The 17250-nt window shown below is 43.5% G+C and overlaps 2 protein-coding genes across 8 annotated transcripts; both read left to right on the top strand.

The window, feature by feature from the left end:
- Positions 1-394: 394 nt before the first annotated feature.
- On the top strand, positions 395-5523 carry LOC124649035 (probable hexosyltransferase MUCI70). Its single transcript, XM_047188719.1, has 9 exons — positions 395-701; positions 2163-2423; positions 2497-2710; positions 2805-2914; positions 3017-3216; positions 3757-3860; positions 4103-4290; positions 4375-4574; positions 5075-5523. Exons 1-9 carry the CDS (start codon positions 419-421, stop codon positions 5309-5311), a joined length of 1797 nt encoding a protein of 598 aa, XP_047044675.1. The 5' UTR covers positions 395-418; the 3' UTR covers positions 5312-5523.
- A 6434-nt stretch (positions 5524-11957) lies between these two features.
- On the top strand, positions 11958-15752 carry LOC124649033. Of its 7 annotated transcripts, none has more exons than XM_047188716.1 (11): positions 11958-12063; positions 12223-12291; positions 12402-12534; positions 12651-12718; positions 12793-12984; positions 13192-13263; positions 14014-14091; positions 14677-14819; positions 14895-14990; positions 15264-15314; positions 15403-15752. In XM_047188716.1, the coding sequence occupies exons 5-11, from the start codon at positions 12816-12818 to the stop codon at positions 15412-15414; spliced, it is 621 nt and encodes a 206-aa protein (XP_047044672.1). In that variant the 5' UTR covers positions 11958-12063; positions 12223-12291; positions 12402-12534; positions 12651-12718; positions 12793-12815; the 3' UTR covers positions 15415-15752. The 7 variants fall into 7 exon arrangements, 5 of the variants coding, with proteins under 5 accessions (XP_047044672.1, XP_047044671.1, XP_047044670.1 ...); XM_047188715.1 differs by having other exon boundaries at positions 12402-12552; XM_047188714.1 differs by having other exon boundaries at positions 12651-12984.
- Positions 15753-17250: the final 1498 nt, after the last annotated feature.

Raw genomic sequence — 17250 nt, 5'->3', positions numbered from 1 at the left:
CGAAATAAATTTTCAAAATTCTTCCGCTACTACAGCCCACCAGCACCGATCTCTTCCCCTCGCTGCCGAATCCCCAATCCGCCTCGATCCACGCGATTCCTCCCGCATTCGCTCCAATTTGTCCCCCGCGTTCTCGCGCCTGGATCTCGGGATATCCCCTTTGTCGAATCCGCCGCGGGATTCTTGCCATTTGGAGCTGTTTTATTGCTCCGGGGCCGGAGGAGATCTCAGTGTGGGAATTCTGTCGGTGCCACAAATCTTGGACTGCGCTCGGCAGCGGATTAAGACAGCTCCGCAGTTGCAGTTTGCATTGGATCGGACGGGAGAGGTTGGTGAGGTTGGTGATCCGCGCCGCTGCGCCAGCACAGCGTAGCGGGGCGATGAGAGCTGGCGCCGTGGCCTCGAAGGTTGCGGCGGTATGAACGGCGGGGCGTCGCTGGGGCTCAGGACGTCCGGGAGCTATGGATCCTTGCAGCAGTCCAGCGGCCTGTTGGCGTCGCCGGCGCCGTCGCCGCCGCTCGCGCTCCGGAAGCCCGCCAAGCTGTCCCTTGGAGGCGCCGGCGCCGGCGGCCGCGGGGGCGAGCGCCTCCTCTTCGCCCGGATCTGCATGTTCGCCAGCCGGCGCCAGCGGATGCTCCTGCTCCTCCTCGTCGCCGTCGTTGTGCTCTTATGCTTCCACTTCTCATCACTTGTCAGTAAAGGTGGTGGTTGTGTTGCTTTGCCTCCTGTTTCATGCCTCTTATCTTTACTAGATCAAATGTTTACCAGTTTTTCTGTTTTGTTTTCCATTCATTTGGTTAACAAGACAATGAGTTCATCGGAATGATGCAATGCAACTTGCAAACAGTATTGTTGTGTCATTAATGTAGGTATCTATCATCGCTAGGACTAGAAAACATCTGCTTTCCTGTTACTTGGGCATACTTCATTGTCTGTGTGCAAGTTATAGGATGTTACTATAGTGAGTAGTATTATTAGTCTGGACATCATTCAAGTACACATAAAGACTAGTATTGGTGCGATAGTGCCGGTGGCCTTCCAAGTGTGCGCCTAAAGATTTAAGCCAATAGTTGACTTGCAAATTGTAAAAGCTTTAGCAATGAAGTGAGAATGCCATCAAGACCTTGAGTAATAGAAAAGAAATAGGTATATGATTGGATGCTTCAATATTCCGGTGCTAGCTAGCAACCATTTTTCCTCTAGATTGTTTATTGTGTATAAGCATTTGAATATTTGATCACCTATATCCTTGTTTGTGTGCATTCTGTAATTGACATCACTCTTAACTCTAGCTGGCTGATGTGACGCAAAGGAACTGTATGATATTCTTTAGGAATCTAGATCAGGCGAGCAGTGTCAATAATTCTGTTATATTTGAGCTAGGCAAGTTTGCATTAGATATTATGGAGGTGCAGACTTGTTTGGGATGTCTTTTTAATTACAGTAAGTGTGATCAGCTATTTCTAAGTGTTGAGGCTTTACAATGAGTTTGAAGGATGAAAAGTGCTAGTGTTCACAATGTTGCTGAAATTTGTGCCTTTGTGGTACCTGCTAGGCAGGCTTTTTTTTTTTTTTGGATTAGTAGTACCTTGAGTTGTTATTTATGCAATCATTTAATCACCTGCATGCATGTGTTTGCACACGTTCCTTTATATTTTTATGCTTTCCAGTATGCGTGTTGTTTGACTTTGGCATACTAATGAGTTTTTTTAAAATTCTACTAAAAAGGAGTTAGTCCTTTGTTTGATGTTGCAAGCCATCTATTCTAATTTCGTAACAATAGGATGAGCTGGACCTAATCAAAGCAGTGTCTTATTTTAGACTTCATTGTCTTGAAGGAGTTAATCCCTCTTCTGGTGCTATTTCTTCACGGGGCCTTCTAAATGTGTGTAGTAGATGTAGTTGATTCTACTGAATATATGTTGTCTAACCCTGATGGGGTCACCAGCATTTGTTTTGCTATGTTGCCTGCCCCCAATGTTGTCTGCTAAACAGTTTGTTTTGATTAAAAACTAACTGTTCTAATCTTAATTTTTTAGTTTGTGACAAAGTAAGACAGAATCTTTTAATTGCAGTACTCACTTTTGTATTATTTTTGTGTTTTGACCTTGATATGCGTCTTTGAATACTGAGCCAATAAATCTTCTTTTGGCTGATTGTAGATGAAGTTGCAGCACCTGGTACCGAGACCATGCTGGGGATTTCGGATCATGTCCTGAGCTTCGTAAATCCTGGCTGGACATCCTCTTTCAGTGGAAATGGTCTGAATACAACATCACTTACTGGACAGTCTGACATCAGTAACGAAAAGGTTCAGGGTCCTTTGTGGACTTTCCCACCAGCTATTGCTCTGGAGCACCATCCTTGTGAAAATTTCTCATTTTCTCCTCCACCTGTTGATAGGAAACGCACTGGACCACGGCGTAAGTTTCTTACTAATCAAATTAAGAGTTACAGAATTTCTGAATCTAATTATAGTATTTTGAACCTATGTAGCATGTCCTGTTTGTTACGTGCCTGTTGAGCAGGCCTTGGCATTGATGCCACGTGCTCCAACAGCATCACCTATCCTTCAAAGTCTAAATTATTTGTCTGAGGACCATCTGGTTTTGAAAGAGTCCGGGAGTGGGTCTTTGTTTGGTGGTTATCCATCCCTGGAACAACGAGATATGTCTTATGACATAAAAGACTCGATGACAGTACATTGTGGGTATGCTCATGTTTACTCATCTGCTTTAACTCTTGCACATCTGTAGTGTATACAATGACTGTTACTGTAGCACTAACCTTTACTTTATCATAAGATTTGTGAGGGGGAAGATACCTGGTCTCAATACTGGATTCGATGTAGATGAAGCTGATCTATATGAGATGCGGAAGTGTCACGGAACTGTTGTTGCTTCTGCTATTTTTGGTAACTGCATGCTCTTTCTACGTTATAGTTATCTTTACATTTGATCACCTTTCTATGTTGGTACTAATTTCTAAACTTGCTTATTTGTTTGTACATTGTCAGGGAATTATGATATAATGCAGCAACCAGAAAATATTAGTGAATTTTCAAAGGATACTGTTTGCTTCTTCATGTTTCTGGATGAAGAAACGGAAGCTGCAATAAAGAACACCACTACTGTTGATAATATGAAAAGAATCGGGCTGTGGCGTGTGGTTGTTGTCCACAACCTTCCATATTCAGATGCAAGGAGGAATGGAAAGGTACATGTATATTCTGTTGTTTTGAGTTCCTAGCTGAAGCCGTGGACTTTCAATTACTTCTGGCATGTAGATGCATAAGTGCACAAGATAAATTTCAGCTAAGCAGGAGATGTAAACTACAAATTATTGGTGTAAAGATAATTATACGGTATCTGTATGCAAGATTTTTATGTCATATTCTGAAAAACATGCATCTTGATCTTGATAAGTTGGTTACTAAAGTTACCTCCATTGTGAGATGAAGTGTGAATCATACTTAAGTTCTTGCAAGTCCTTTTTATCTTTATTGCATCATTCAGATTATAAGTAATAATGTAACTGATGCTTTCAAAACAAATATATTTTCCTTATTTTATCCATTGAGTGAATGTGTAGAAAAGGAGATCGCAGAATCCCCATCTATGTTTCTTGACTGAAAAAGAAAAAAAAAAATTTCTGTTGATCTGAAAAAAGGCGAGGGCGCGCCATGCTTAATGTGAGTCAGCATCAGTGGTTTGTTTTTCTAATCGTTTATTTCTTGTGATGTTTTCCCCCAAACAGGTTCCGAAACTGTTACTTCATCGACTTTTTCCTAACGTGAGATATTCACTCTGGATTGATGGGAAACTTAAACTAGTGAAGGATCCTTATCAGCTATTAGAGAGGTAAACATCACGTTCTATCACTGAGCTTGGCTGCTATTTTTTGTAACTGTACTCTGCATATAACTCAAGGGCATTTAAGTTTGCTGCCAAAAAAAGCGCGCTTGTTGCCAGTGACACTGATGCTCTATTTATTGTATTAAGATGGAAGCTGTGTCACATTTTTGCTGTATTTTTTGCAAAGTCTACTGTTATCTGGTTTTTGACATGTTATTTTCTAATTTCTTTACACTGTTATGCTACAGATTCTTGTGGCGGAAAAACGTTAGCTTCGCAATTTCCAGGCATTATAGACGCTTTGATGTCTTTGAGGAAGCTGAGGCGAACAAGGCTGGTGGAAAGTATGATAATGCTTCAATTGATAACCAAATAGAGTTTTACAAGAGAGAGGGTTTAACCCATTATTCGTCAGCTAAGCTTCCTATTACGAGTGGTAATTGCTTCTTCTCACTTTGACATGGTAACATTTTCAATGTACGTCTTGCTGATAACATAAACAATACAATATCTTTAACAGATGTCCCTGAGGGCTGTGTGATAATAAGGGAGAACATCCCCATCACCAATCTCTTCACATGCCTTTGGTTTAATGAAGTTGATCGCTTCACCTCAAGAGATCAGATAAGCTTTAGCACAGTGAGGGATAAAATACGGTCAAGAGTTAATTGGACTGCAGACATGTTTTTGGATTGCGAAAGGCGTGATTTTGTTGTTCAGGTACCTTTGAGTTAATGCTTTGTGGTGTGTTTCTAGATTTTCTGTACACCCTGTTCTCACGGCATATATTATTGATAGTTTCAAAAGATAATAAAATGTAGAGCCTAGAAATATGATCGATGATAAGACACACCTCAGTCTGGCTTCTAATAGTGGAAATCAGAGGGTGTTGATCCCTGCCGTCTTAAGAAATAACATGATTAACAATACTCCCTCCGATCCATAATAAGAGTATCATGCTTATTCCTGAATACCATTTTGTTTCTTGATTTCCTGTGCACCCTGTTCTCCTGGTGTATATTATTTGTTAGTATCAAAGGTTAATGTTGAGTAAAACCCAAGACATGTTTGATGATTATTACACCATGCAGCCTAGTTTCTAGCAATGGAAATCGAAGGGCCTTGATCCCTCTTGTGTTAAGAAAAAGAACATGATTACTAATAATTTGTATATTCCAGAATATCATAATCATTTGTTATCTCTCATTCTTACTTTGCAGGCATACCACAGAGAGCTCATGGAGCAAAGGCTGGCTGCCTTAAGAAGCCAGCCTCCACCGCCTCCTCCTGTGGTGCGCGCTCAACAACCCCGGAAGATGCTCCCAGACAATGCAGCAAAAGAACTCATGAGAGCTTCTGCAACCAAGAAGTCGTCAGGGAAGCGCTCACGGAAATCAAGCTCAAAACGGCCCCATCGAACGAAAGCCACCAGTGGGAAGGAAACCGTTCGACTGTAAATCTGCGGAGAAATTTTGCCCCCTATACAGCTGCGGATCAGATCGGCACCCAGCACGGATTGGTTTATGTAACTCCTATTCATGTTCCCCTCCCAAAGGCTTCAAAATTTTGTCAGGACTTGTTGATAGAGGATTACAATTTTTTGGTGTAAATAAACATTTCAGTGTAAAGGTGGATTTAACTAGCAGATGCTTCAGTTCAATATATTATCCTTTTGCGTCGAATGGGTCTGCAAATGGTTGCTATTGTCTGTCGTCAGTACCAAGCTTACGTTTTGGCAAATCTTTGTTGGAGGTATTTGGGTTCAGAAATTGGGGTATGTTTGGTTCATGCCATCTCATGCCGTACCAATTTTTGCCAACTGTTGGCTTGCCAAATAACTGGCTATTTTGTACTATAGCTAGTATAGTTTCATTCAAGTGATGTGCGATAGTTTGAAGTGGAGGCTCCCGATCTTTGATTCATGGCAATGACGAATCTCTGTGGTTCCTGTTTCCCGACAAAGGCGCGGCGGCACATCTTCACGATCCCTAGCAGGAGTCGACTTGAGGTCTCACGTGGCAGGCATGATCAATCAGATGCAGGCTGCCTCCTAGGTGTTTGCACAGCCAGCATCTAGAGTTTAGGGCTCACATTGTTTCTGAGTTCAAATTTTAGCAGATGTCATACATCCAAGGTTTTTTCCTATGTTCCTTCGAGATAAAGTTCTTTTTCCCTAAACAGAGACAAAATCTGGACAAGTATTTATTGTGTTCTAGAAAAAAAAAGTGTCTTCTGTAGTTTCATGTTTACATACATAGAAAAATTGTTTTTTAGAGTTGTGATTCATCACGGAACACATTTCGGGGGAGAAGAGAAGGACACATAATTACAGTAGCTTTGGCGGTGGAGGCCCTGAGAAATCTGGCTGGCTATATGAGAGCTTTTGGATCCAGTTGGCAAGCTTGTTCTTGTTTGAAGTGGAACATAAGCGTGCTCTCGGACAGTACATTTTTTTTTCCTATGTAGTTGAGATCGAACGGTATCTCAATACTAATGGTTTATTTTAATTTACATGTTTCTCAAATTGAATTTATCCTACCATGATGATGGTGAATATTGAAAGTGCATTTTTGAGGTGGTCGCCGATAGAGCCATCGACTTCAGCGCCTTGGACCGCCCCTAGAATTTTTTCTAGGACTATTTATTTTGCAAGCTTTGTATAAATTCAAACGAAAATCTTTTGTTATTTGTGAAAATTCAAACCCTAAATGTTTTTCGGGTCTACGTTTTGGTTTTGGGGTCGCCGGTGTGTACTCTCTCTACAAATTGGGGAGCAGGTGCCGGCAGTCCAAATCGGAAGTTGTTAGCACACCTGACGGCATCTATTTGGGACGAGCTGGAGATTGCTCCTATTCATTTAAGAAAAAAAATTCACAATTGGGGCGACACAAATTTTTTTTTGGAGGTGTGCCCCCCTCCAATTTTATCCTGCGTCCGCCACTGCATGCTGCACACTGGAGTTACCCCTGTCATAAGGGCATCTCCAACGGGGTGAGACAAATTGGACGCCTAAAGTGATCGCACGCGCCCGTTTCCGTCGGCCCACTAATATGAAAACAATTTTTTTTGAATGTGCGTCCGTTTGCGTCTAGGGTGTTCCCAGCTGCCCGACACATAATATTTTTACCTATTTTTTTCCATTTAACCATAGATAGAAACATTACACAAACTTCTACATAGTTTGAAACATGATTCAAAAATTGCAAAATAAGGCAACTTAATTAGTATGGGACTCACGTGTTTCGTTCTTTCGCTGCCAAGAAAGAACACTACCGAACACCCATTCCAAACTAGAAAATCAAGCTAGGTTATGTGTGCCTTATGGTCTTAGATACGCATGAAGAACATACAAAAAACCTACACTAGTGGATTCAATTGCTCGGTGGTCATCTTCGCTGCAAAGAAAGAATACTCAAACAGTACTAGATATCGTTGTCCTCACCGGACTCGTCCGTGTGGTAGTGCCTGCGGCAGGATGTCTTGTCGAACACCGTGACGATCATCTCGTCGTCTCCTTGGTAGAGGAAGGTGAGTAGGCATCCGGCCTTGAGGTTGTGCGCGCGGGCGAAGTTGTCACATCCGGTGTGCAGGTACATCTTGCCTGCCCGTTGAACAAGACCTCGATAGGCCACTAGAAAAAGCAACATCTGGGCTCTCGCAGTTGCAACTCAGCCGACTCGGCCTCGTCGATGAACTCGGAGAACTTGTGCGGCAGCCGCTTGATGGCGAGGGGGTCCTCATTGATGTGGAGGATGAACTCGAAGGAGCTCGCCTCCTACGCAGATGATGACATCGCATGCAAAGACGAGCGACGGGGTGATGCTGCTCTAGCATAATTTTGTTGGCAGAGGTGAGCGACGGCTGCTCGGCAGGCGAGGAATTGCCATTAATATGGCCCGGACTACTAAAGCGATGCCTTGTCATCAGTACTGGCGCGCACTTGAGAAAATGCATCGACCTAGGTCGTTGCGAGACAGACTCGTGGGAGAAGCAAGCGATCACGCGGCGTGACCGTGCAGCGTCCGCTAAGACGCATCCAACGCGCATATTTGAGCCGCGTTTGCTTCTCTGCGTAGAGCCCGATCACTACGCGTCGAGCCGCTAGGCCTAGTGTACGCGCATTTTTCGATCGCGCGGTCGCAAACGATTGCTTTGTCCTGCACCAAATATGCCGTCACGAAGATGGGCCTTTTACTACTGGCACCCATACCAAATACTTCGTGAAATGTATAGTCACTCTCACGAAATCGTTAGAAAAAGGTCGTCCTTCGCAAAGAGAAAGCAACTCACTCCGCATGTGATAAGTGGCGCGATGTGATGCTAGAAAATCCATGAAACGTGGTCTCCCTGCTCGTCGCAAGGGGAAGCAACGTGGAAATGAGGGAGGCCGGGTTGTGCCAACTTACCTTTTTTTTCTAGATTCGTTTATTTAAAATGAAATATCTCGATGATAACCGTAAGTCCAAATTACGAAACATTTTTATTTTTGAGATCCTCGCGTCGAGATCTTCAAAACTAGATTGCATATTGGTAGGTTTCGCTATTTTTTTTCCGTACTTCCAATACTAGTATGATTATACTCGTGGTGTGTACCTAACTATACCCGTGTTTCAACTGATAAGTACTTATGTTTTTAATGTATGTGTTCTGTGCAACTTTATTCGTGTACGCACGCGAGGCGCGAACGCGGAGGCCGCATGCACTGCCACATGTCGTTATTTGGTGGTCTAATTTTCTCTTCGCGAGGTAGGTTTTTAGAGTTAAATTCATCCCTAGTCATGGAACTTGTTGCCCAAAATCAGTTTGGTCATTGTACAACCAGAATACGAATTTACGGTCACTGAATACGCATGGGAGATTCACACACGGTCACCGCTTGCGACGTTGCGTCGTATTTGCTGACATGGCGCTGAGTGGGACCCCCTACCAGGTAACTTCACAGGGAGATAAGAATAGCATGCTAGAGGAGGTCGTTTTTGCAAACTGCCATCCCCTTCCCTGGCTCTCTCAAGCGATTCCCTCCTCGCGATGCGCCCGAGCAGCCGACTTCTGCCGCCCCGGCTGATGCCGGCCGCCCCCGGCGCCGCCGCTCTCCGGCGACGCCCCGCCTCAACCTCCTCCGGTTCCCCTTCTTCTCGACGCTGCCCTGCACCTGCTTGAGCCCCCACGGCTAACCCTAGCCCTGCCTGGTTCAACAGGATATGCAAGACGAGCAGTGCGCATCAGGTTATAAATAGCATGCAGGATTCAGTTCTAGTTTCAGCATACACATGCATCAAGCAGGTTACCAAATGACAGATGTTTCAGCTCTTCTAAAAAGTCTGAAACTCATTTAAACAGATTGAAGCTTCAGCTTCTGCAAATCGATCTAAAATGTTCAGTAAAGTGAGATGATCTGACTAATAAAATGCTCGAAACTTCATGTTATCTGCAGTAAACAGTCTAAAGATTTGTGTTGCATCTGCAATTCGATCTTGAGCATTGCTGAGATTTTCTTGATGGTTTCATATCTGACAAGTGAAAAAGATAGTTTCGAAATGAATAAAAAATTTACAGAATGGAAATAATGTGTGAATAAGTTTGGAAATGTAGAAGATACTATGAACAAGAAGTATTTGTACTATGAAGATACAAAATGGCTCATATAATGGTCTTAAACAATACGCCACAAAACGCTGCTGGATACTAGAAGATATAATGCTTCACCGCAAAAAGATGATATACTATTCTGAGATACTACATCATTTGAATTGAGCCAAAACTGTGAGGTACTTAAAATAATATTAATAACAACGTCTCAGATATAATCACAAATGCAATAGAATCTCTACAAGTAGAACTTCTACTGCAGTATAAGATCAAACCAAGCAAATCAACCTCAGCTTCTTGATTAGAATCAAGCTAAAATAGCATGAACAAGCACGAGTAAGAATTCTTGGTACCACTTAACGAGTAATCTCCATGGTTTCAAGAACAAACTTAATTAGGAAGCTACTGAGCTAAATTAGAAAGGTGTAATCTCCATGGTTTCAAGAAAATTTATTACACGATGACATCGTCAGAATACACGAAATCATCTAACTCCAGAGTTCTATATGGTCAGAGTAACAAAGTTCAGATAAAGACCGATAATACATCTGTAGAAAATAGCATATGGTTAAGTGGTTAGCATAGCTTCTTAGGCTGCTCATAGTGGGGAGTAACTTAGACTAGTAACATATGCCATGTTACTAGTCTAGGTTACTACCTTCATAGTGGATAGTAACTTATATGTGGTGTCATGCATTGTGTCATTTATTATGTTGTAGACTCATTTTGCCTTGGGGTGTGTGATGTTATGGTAACATAGCTAGTTACCACCTCACTCTCTTTCTTCATTTATTCGCATGTCATGTCATCAAAATGCCTTGAGATGTGTGATGTTACTAGCTATGTTACTCCCACTATGAGCAGTCTTAGAATGTCAGAGATGTCAATAGCTGATTGTTCGGTGGTCTGTATTAGCCTGCTGGTTGATATAGAATGTACTTCTGTGCATTGATTGGCTGCTTTGCTTTTGGGCTTCCTGGTGTTGTATTTTAAATTTTTTCAGAAAAACACATGTTATTTAAGACAATCTCTATGGTCATGGTACAAACAATTATGTTTGTTAAACATAATCTCTCTTGCAGACCGTGTTATACTCCAATAAATGGCATCTTGTTTTCTAACTTATATAACATGATTTTTAGCGGATCCAGGGGCATTAGCAGAGGTTTCTACAATTAGTCATGTCATCAATTTGGCAACAGGATGAAGAAATGGATGCGTCAGTAGCAGCAGCCAAGAAAGCAACTAATTTGCTATGTGTTGATATGTGTTCAAAAGCATTAGGAGTATGGTTACTGCCCTTTGACCAATTCACTACACTGTAGTGCTGTTAATCTGTTATAAGAAACAACACAGGAGCATCTGGCACGATATTACCTCAAACAGCCGTTATGCATCCAGTACCGGAAGCGGAAGGACGGCTACCACGAGCATAAAGTGGTTGGGGGAGTCGTCGGTGTGGGTACCAAGTACGATCTCGTGGGAGCGGGCGGCGGCCAGGGACTCCGACGGAAGCCACTGGATGGTGAGCGAGAGCAACTCCAGTGGGTGGGAGTTGACGAGGTTGTAGAGCACCTACGAGTTCTCCTTCCATTTGAGGTTGAGGCAGAGCCTCGCCGGAGAGCGGCGGCGCCTGGGACGGCCGGCATCGACCGGGGCGGCAGCAATCAGCATCTCAGGCGCATCGCCAAAAGGGGATCATTGGAGAGAGCAAGGGGAGGGGATGGCAATTTTGCAAAAACGCCCGCCTCTAGCTGGGTATCCTTATCTACCTGCTATGTTAACTGACTGTGGGTCCCACTCAGCGCCACGTCAACGAATACTACTCTACGTCGAGAGGGGTGACGGTGTGTGAAGCTCCAACACGTATTTAGTGACCGTAAAATTTGTATTTCCGTTGTACGATGACCAAACTGATTTTGCTCAACAAGTTCCATGACCACTGATGGATTTAACTCAGGTTTTTATTAGTGGTGGCCTCACTCTCAACGTTTTTCTGTTGCGATTGGACTCAAATCCGCTCAGTGGTAGACTGGTAGTCAAGTACGGCAAAAGCCCGTAACCCCATTTTAACCCACTGGACTTTAATGGGCCACATTTCCTTCCGGTGCGGCCCGTGTTTCGCGTCGAACGCACGCCACCGTCTCCGCGGCTCCGCCGTGCCCAAAAAGAGGGACAGCCGGACAAGGAGTTTCAGAGGAGAAAAAAAAAGGAAAATCAAGAGGGACAGAGTCTTCGCGTTGCCTCGCCGCGGAGCCCCCCGCCGACCGCCGACCGCCGACCGCCGACGCCGACGACAATTAGCAATCTCCCCTACGCGCCGCCGACCGCTGCCATTGAAGTAAGCTTCTTCTCTCTCCTCTACGCGTGGCCGTCCTTCTTCTGCCCCGATTACTTGCTTCCCCCGCCCGCTTGTGCAGATGATGGGCTCCTCCTCCGGCTCCGCCCCCCGCTGCCTCGACCCGCACCGCGTGTACGAGCTCGTCATCCGCCGCCGACCGCGCGAGCTTCTTGCGTACGTGTATTCGATACCCGGGGCATGCGCAGACCTGCATTGGCAGGGAATCGTACTCATCGGGAGAGCTCTCCGGCTCTCCAACATGGTGTCGGGCCCTCCCTCGTGCGTTCTTGCAATTTCGTTTAGTTCACTACGTTCTTGATTTCATTCTTGCACTTTTCTTCTTCTTCTTATGCTTCCTCCGGTTCTTTTGTTCTTGAGCGTTCTCAGGGCTAATTAGTCGCCCTGTTACTTACAATGATTCTTGTCCATTTCTTGCAGCTCACCTGCGGATGAAAGGATGATCCGTGTGTGGGCGCAACTCGCTCAGTATCACGCGATAAAGAGCAGGTTAGTACTAAATTTCGTATTAAACCCTTCTTGTTCGTTCCAGCGCACGCAACCTGTTTGAGTCTTGTACCCTAAAGAATGTTCTGAATCATATCAAGTCACACTTGTAGGGTTAAAATCCATCTGGTCCTGGTGTGGAATTTTTGCTAATGTAATGACCGAATTGGTCTAGTCCAGTGCAGCCCTTTTGCTACTGAAAGAATGATGATGATTTCTGTTTAGTTCTCTTATTTGCCTTAAAAGGTTTGCTTTAGTCTCATGGTACAGGACACATCCCGAATTCTCTTCCTGCAAGCTTATGTTTCAAAGCAGCATCATAACTGTATCTGTCCCTCTCTATAAAATTTCTATTGGTTCAGATTTTGTGCACCACAGATGGCTGATACTCCACTACCTGGTAATGCGTCCGATTTTACTTCAGAAACAGGTTATTATACTACTCTAGCTTCTAAAAGATCTTCTTTTCAATTTACTGAACATTTTATTGCACTGTCATTCCAGATTGATTTCCCTATTATGAGTTTATGACTCATAGATGGCCTTTTCTTATTACCATTTTTGTCAAGATTACTTTCACATATGTTGTATATACTGTGAGTGTACAACTCTGTCAAGATGGTTGTAAGAGGAATTTTATTTTCTCCTACCATGTTTTTCCAAGATTGGACATTCAAGTTTTTTATTATCTTTCAGGTAATTCATTATTTCTTGAATCCCTCTCAACTACTGCAAGTTTTTTTGCAATTTGCTAATAGAAACTAGAGTTAGCAACTTAGTATGGCTGCCTAGTTCACCAAATATTCTGCGGTCAATATAAACTCATATACTTGTTGACAGGTTTCTGTGTCACAGTGAAACGGATGTATATCTATGCTGGATGACGTGTGTACTTTTTTGCAGGTCATGATATGTTTCCTCACAGTTCAAGTTCATATTCTGGAAGGATGTTGATCCACGAACCTGATAGTATTGGTATAGATAAATTCGATGATTTTAAATGTTCCATGTTTGCTTACTCTACATACTTTTCACTTAAGTATGTGTTTACAGTATCGGCCTAGTGTGTAGTGATGCTTGATTAAGCATCTGCCTTTAACTAGGAAACTCATTCTTCAGTATACGTTCCATTGTAGCGTAATTTAGGCTTCGTTAGAGATACTTCATTATTTTACCCCACATGTGATCACTTAACATGTTAGTATTTTTTTATGCCACTCCTCAATCCTGATATACATGCAAATTCACGATGAAAGAGCGAAATCCTGATGAATTTTGAGCTTACCTTTTAACTTAAATTATTACTGACAAGTTGTTTGTATTGTACCATGGTAAGTTAGTCTTTCGTCTTCATGCAACAAGGAAATATCTGTTCGATGTTTGTTTATTCATAAATTATGTAAGGAAAGGATTGGCAATTGTATTTTAATGCTTCAAGCAATCAAGTTTCAGCTTGGCAACACACTCTGCAATGTTTGGTATTAAACATGCAGCTTTTGGTTACAATATGTTTCAGGTGATTCATTATTTCTTAAACTCCTATCAGCTACTACTGTTACTTCATAACTAGAACTAATGTTGCTAACAAAAACTAAAGTTAGCAACTTAGCATAGCTATGGTAGATGTAGGTATACTTGTTGAGAAGGTTTACGTGCACAAACATGCTGCACTGTACAGTGGAGGAAGTATGCATTTACACTAATAATCTCATTTCATATGTGCAGTTCACAGACATGCTGCAATGCATAATCCATTGACAAGGATTCCTTCTGAAATGTTTCCTCCACTGCAGGCAAATATAGGTAAATAAATGTTTGATATTTGCTTACTCTATCTTTTCTCACTTAAGTAGTGATCAATTTTCCTACTAGACGTGTTGGAATGCATGATGAAACATCTGCCTCTAACTCGGGAACTCATGCTTCGGCTATGTTCCTTCCCATTAGAATTCAATGCTTAGTTATTAACATTTCGGTTTTCTTACTCCACACAAGTCACCTGTTTATTTTTGGGAATGGACAACATCTAACTTGTAAAGCTTTTCCTGACTTACAACTATTGCAAACAAGTTTCTTGCATTGGTTCATAAAAAGTCATAATACAGCAAGGAAATAATGCTGGCTACTGGTTCATAGGTAAATCATGGATTGCACATGCAATGTATTAACGATTGAAGTTCCATCTTCGTCAATATAGTCTTGAGAGTTTGGGCTGAACAAATTGCATTTCTTGCTACTCTTCTACACTTTTACCATCTGCACTTAATTGACAGAGTCGATAAGCCATTGGGCATGTTTGCTCAAATGCAGTGAAAGAGTTTGTTGCCAATATAATTACTTTATTTAACCTTATGATTCTGGTATGCATCGGTGTTGATGTTTCTGCAGCTCCTGAGCGACGAAGAGGACCACGGCCACTGCACAACTCCACAGGCCGGCCCTCCAGAGCAGTCACAAGCCCGCCCCCGCGAGCCGTGACCTCTCCATCGCGCACATGTGTGCCACCTCACCGCCATCGCGCACAGGTTGAGGTATGTAATTTTAATTTGGTTTAAGAGGCTCTTTGACTTGGCAATAGAGTTCATGTCCTTGATTCGGCACTCCAGCAGGCAACCTCACCTCCCCCTTTATCTGGACAAGCTCAACTGTCGCGACGAGGATGGAGGTCAATACCACTGCACCCCCATCGGCATACGATACAGGTGAATGGCCATTCTTTTCTCTGCTTTAGATTACGTAAAGCCCTGGGCATTGAATGAGACACCAAGTTTGACTAAAAGTTTATCCTTGAAGCCCATACCTCCCTGTTGCTTAGAGCTGTATATAACTAACAACTAACAGTATGGCGAAGACTTAAAATTGGAGCTAAAGTAACAGAAATTACACAGACACATGTGAATCTGGAATAAAGGGGGAAAACTAGGAGAATATTGTACTAGAAAACATCTCAACTGAATCCAATATTTTGTTTGCAGGGTCACAAGCGGTTTGACTGGGTCAAGGAATTGAGGAGCTGGTCCGATGATGTACGGGGTTTATTTTTTATTACAGAAAGTATGAAATGGGTTTGAGTTTCCAGTTGACTTATTGTTTGCTTTCTTTATTACTGGGCAGGGTCTGGATTAGTTGATCGCCAATCGGCGCTGGCGGAGCAGGGTCACCGCCGCGCGATGGCAGTGGATTGACTCATTCACGTAGTTGCATTTTTAAGGAACTGTATATGTTGAATAGTCCAGGAGTATTTGTGATTCTTGAGACAGAATAGTGATGTTGCATAGGGGCGTTTGCCTTTTCGAGCTGTTGGAAACTAAGAGAAGTACAGTATGATAAGTTCTTGTCAGCAGGTTTATTGGGAACTCTATATGTTGAATAGTCCAGGAGTCGTATGTGAAATTTTTGAGACACTGCGCAGAACATTTATGTAGCATTGGGGCGTTTGCCTTTGAGAGCTGTTGAAAACTAAAAGCAAGTACAGTATGATAAGTTCTTGTCAGCAGGTTTATTGGGAACTTGGGCTCCTTTGATTCAAAGGATTTGCATAGGAATTGTGTAGGATTTGGTTCCTATGGGAAAATTTCCTATACATGTTGTTTGATTCATAGGAACATAGCCTATAGGAAAAATTCCTATAGGAATCTTGTAGTGTAATTCCTATAGGAAAAAAACATTAGCTCATACCTCATGGAAAAATTCCTTTGCTACAATCAAACAAACTTCATCTTCCTATAGGATTCAAGTAGACATGCCATTCCAATCCTATACCTTTCCTATTCCTATGTTTTTCCTATCCTTCAAATCAAAGGAGCCCTATATGTTGAATAGTCCAGGAGTAGCATGTGAATTTTTTTAAGACACTGTGCACAGAACATTGATGTGAAAACTAAGAGCAAGTACAGTATGATAAGTTCTTGTCAGCAGGCTTGGCCCCTGTCTCATCCTATTCTGCCGTCGACCTTCCCTTCCACACAGAGACCAAGCGCTTGGATTCCCCACCACCCGCAGTCCGTGGCAGCCTCCTCTGCACCATGCTGGCCCGCCGGGCTGCAGCCTGCAGCGACCAAGTTTAGCAGGTGCTGGTGTACCACCTAGGGTTTCCTAGGGCTCTGACTCTCCTGGCGGCGAGAGGCGGCGGTTTCCACCTCCGATCGACATCCGAAACTCTTCCTCCGATCCCTGCTCCGTTCGGGCTGATCAAAGGGACGCCTCGCGCGTCTTCTCGGCCTTGGCGGGCGGGAGAGGAGTGGTTTTCTCGGGCAGCGACGGGGGAAGACGCTGTGAGAACTAGGTTTCGATGGCAGCAAAGATCCCGAAGGAGGGGGGCTCGTCGGGGGATAAAACCAAACCGGACTTGGAGAATCTGTTGAAGAAGCTGGTGTTGGTGGATGAGGAGCTGGATGATGTAGTGATCCCGCGGGATGAATTCATGAATCTGCGGGAGGAGGCGCGCTGGATGGCGGTGGTGCGAGTGCACACGGATAGGCACTTCAGTAACCAACCTTTTTTCCAGAAGATGGACGTGGCGTGGGGCTTCGCAAAGAAGTGGTCGATCAGGCCAGTAGAAGACAATCTGTTCATACTACAGGTCTCCTGTCTGGGAGACTGGAACAAGGTGATGAATGATGGGCCTTGGATCTTTAGGAAGCTAGGTGTGGATCGAGCCTTATGATGGGATTGTGGATCCAAGCTCGGTGGTGTTGGATCATATCAACGTTTGGATCCAAGTGAGGGGAGTTCCGCCTCTATTCAGAAAGGAGGAAATTGTGCGTGACATGGCGGCACGGATTGGGGAGGTGAAGGGAGTAGATCTTTACGCTCTAGGGGCGAGTGGAACCAGTTTCGTTCGTGTGCGGATGAGAATTGATGTGAACAAAAGGCTGCTGAGGTTTGTTCGTTTGCACCCTGAGGGCAACGAGCGAATCTCTTTTCAGGTAATGTATGAGAAGCTACCCCGGTTCTGTGATG

This window comes from Lolium rigidum, chromosome 4, assembly GCF_022539505.1.
Source record: "Lolium rigidum isolate FL_2022 chromosome 4, APGP_CSIRO_Lrig_0.1, whole genome shotgun sequence".
Taxonomy (NCBI): Eukaryota; Viridiplantae; Streptophyta; class Magnoliopsida; order Poales; family Poaceae; genus Lolium; species Lolium rigidum.
Note: the sequence above shows the minus strand (reverse complement) of the source record. Positions and strands in the feature narration are given on the sequence as shown.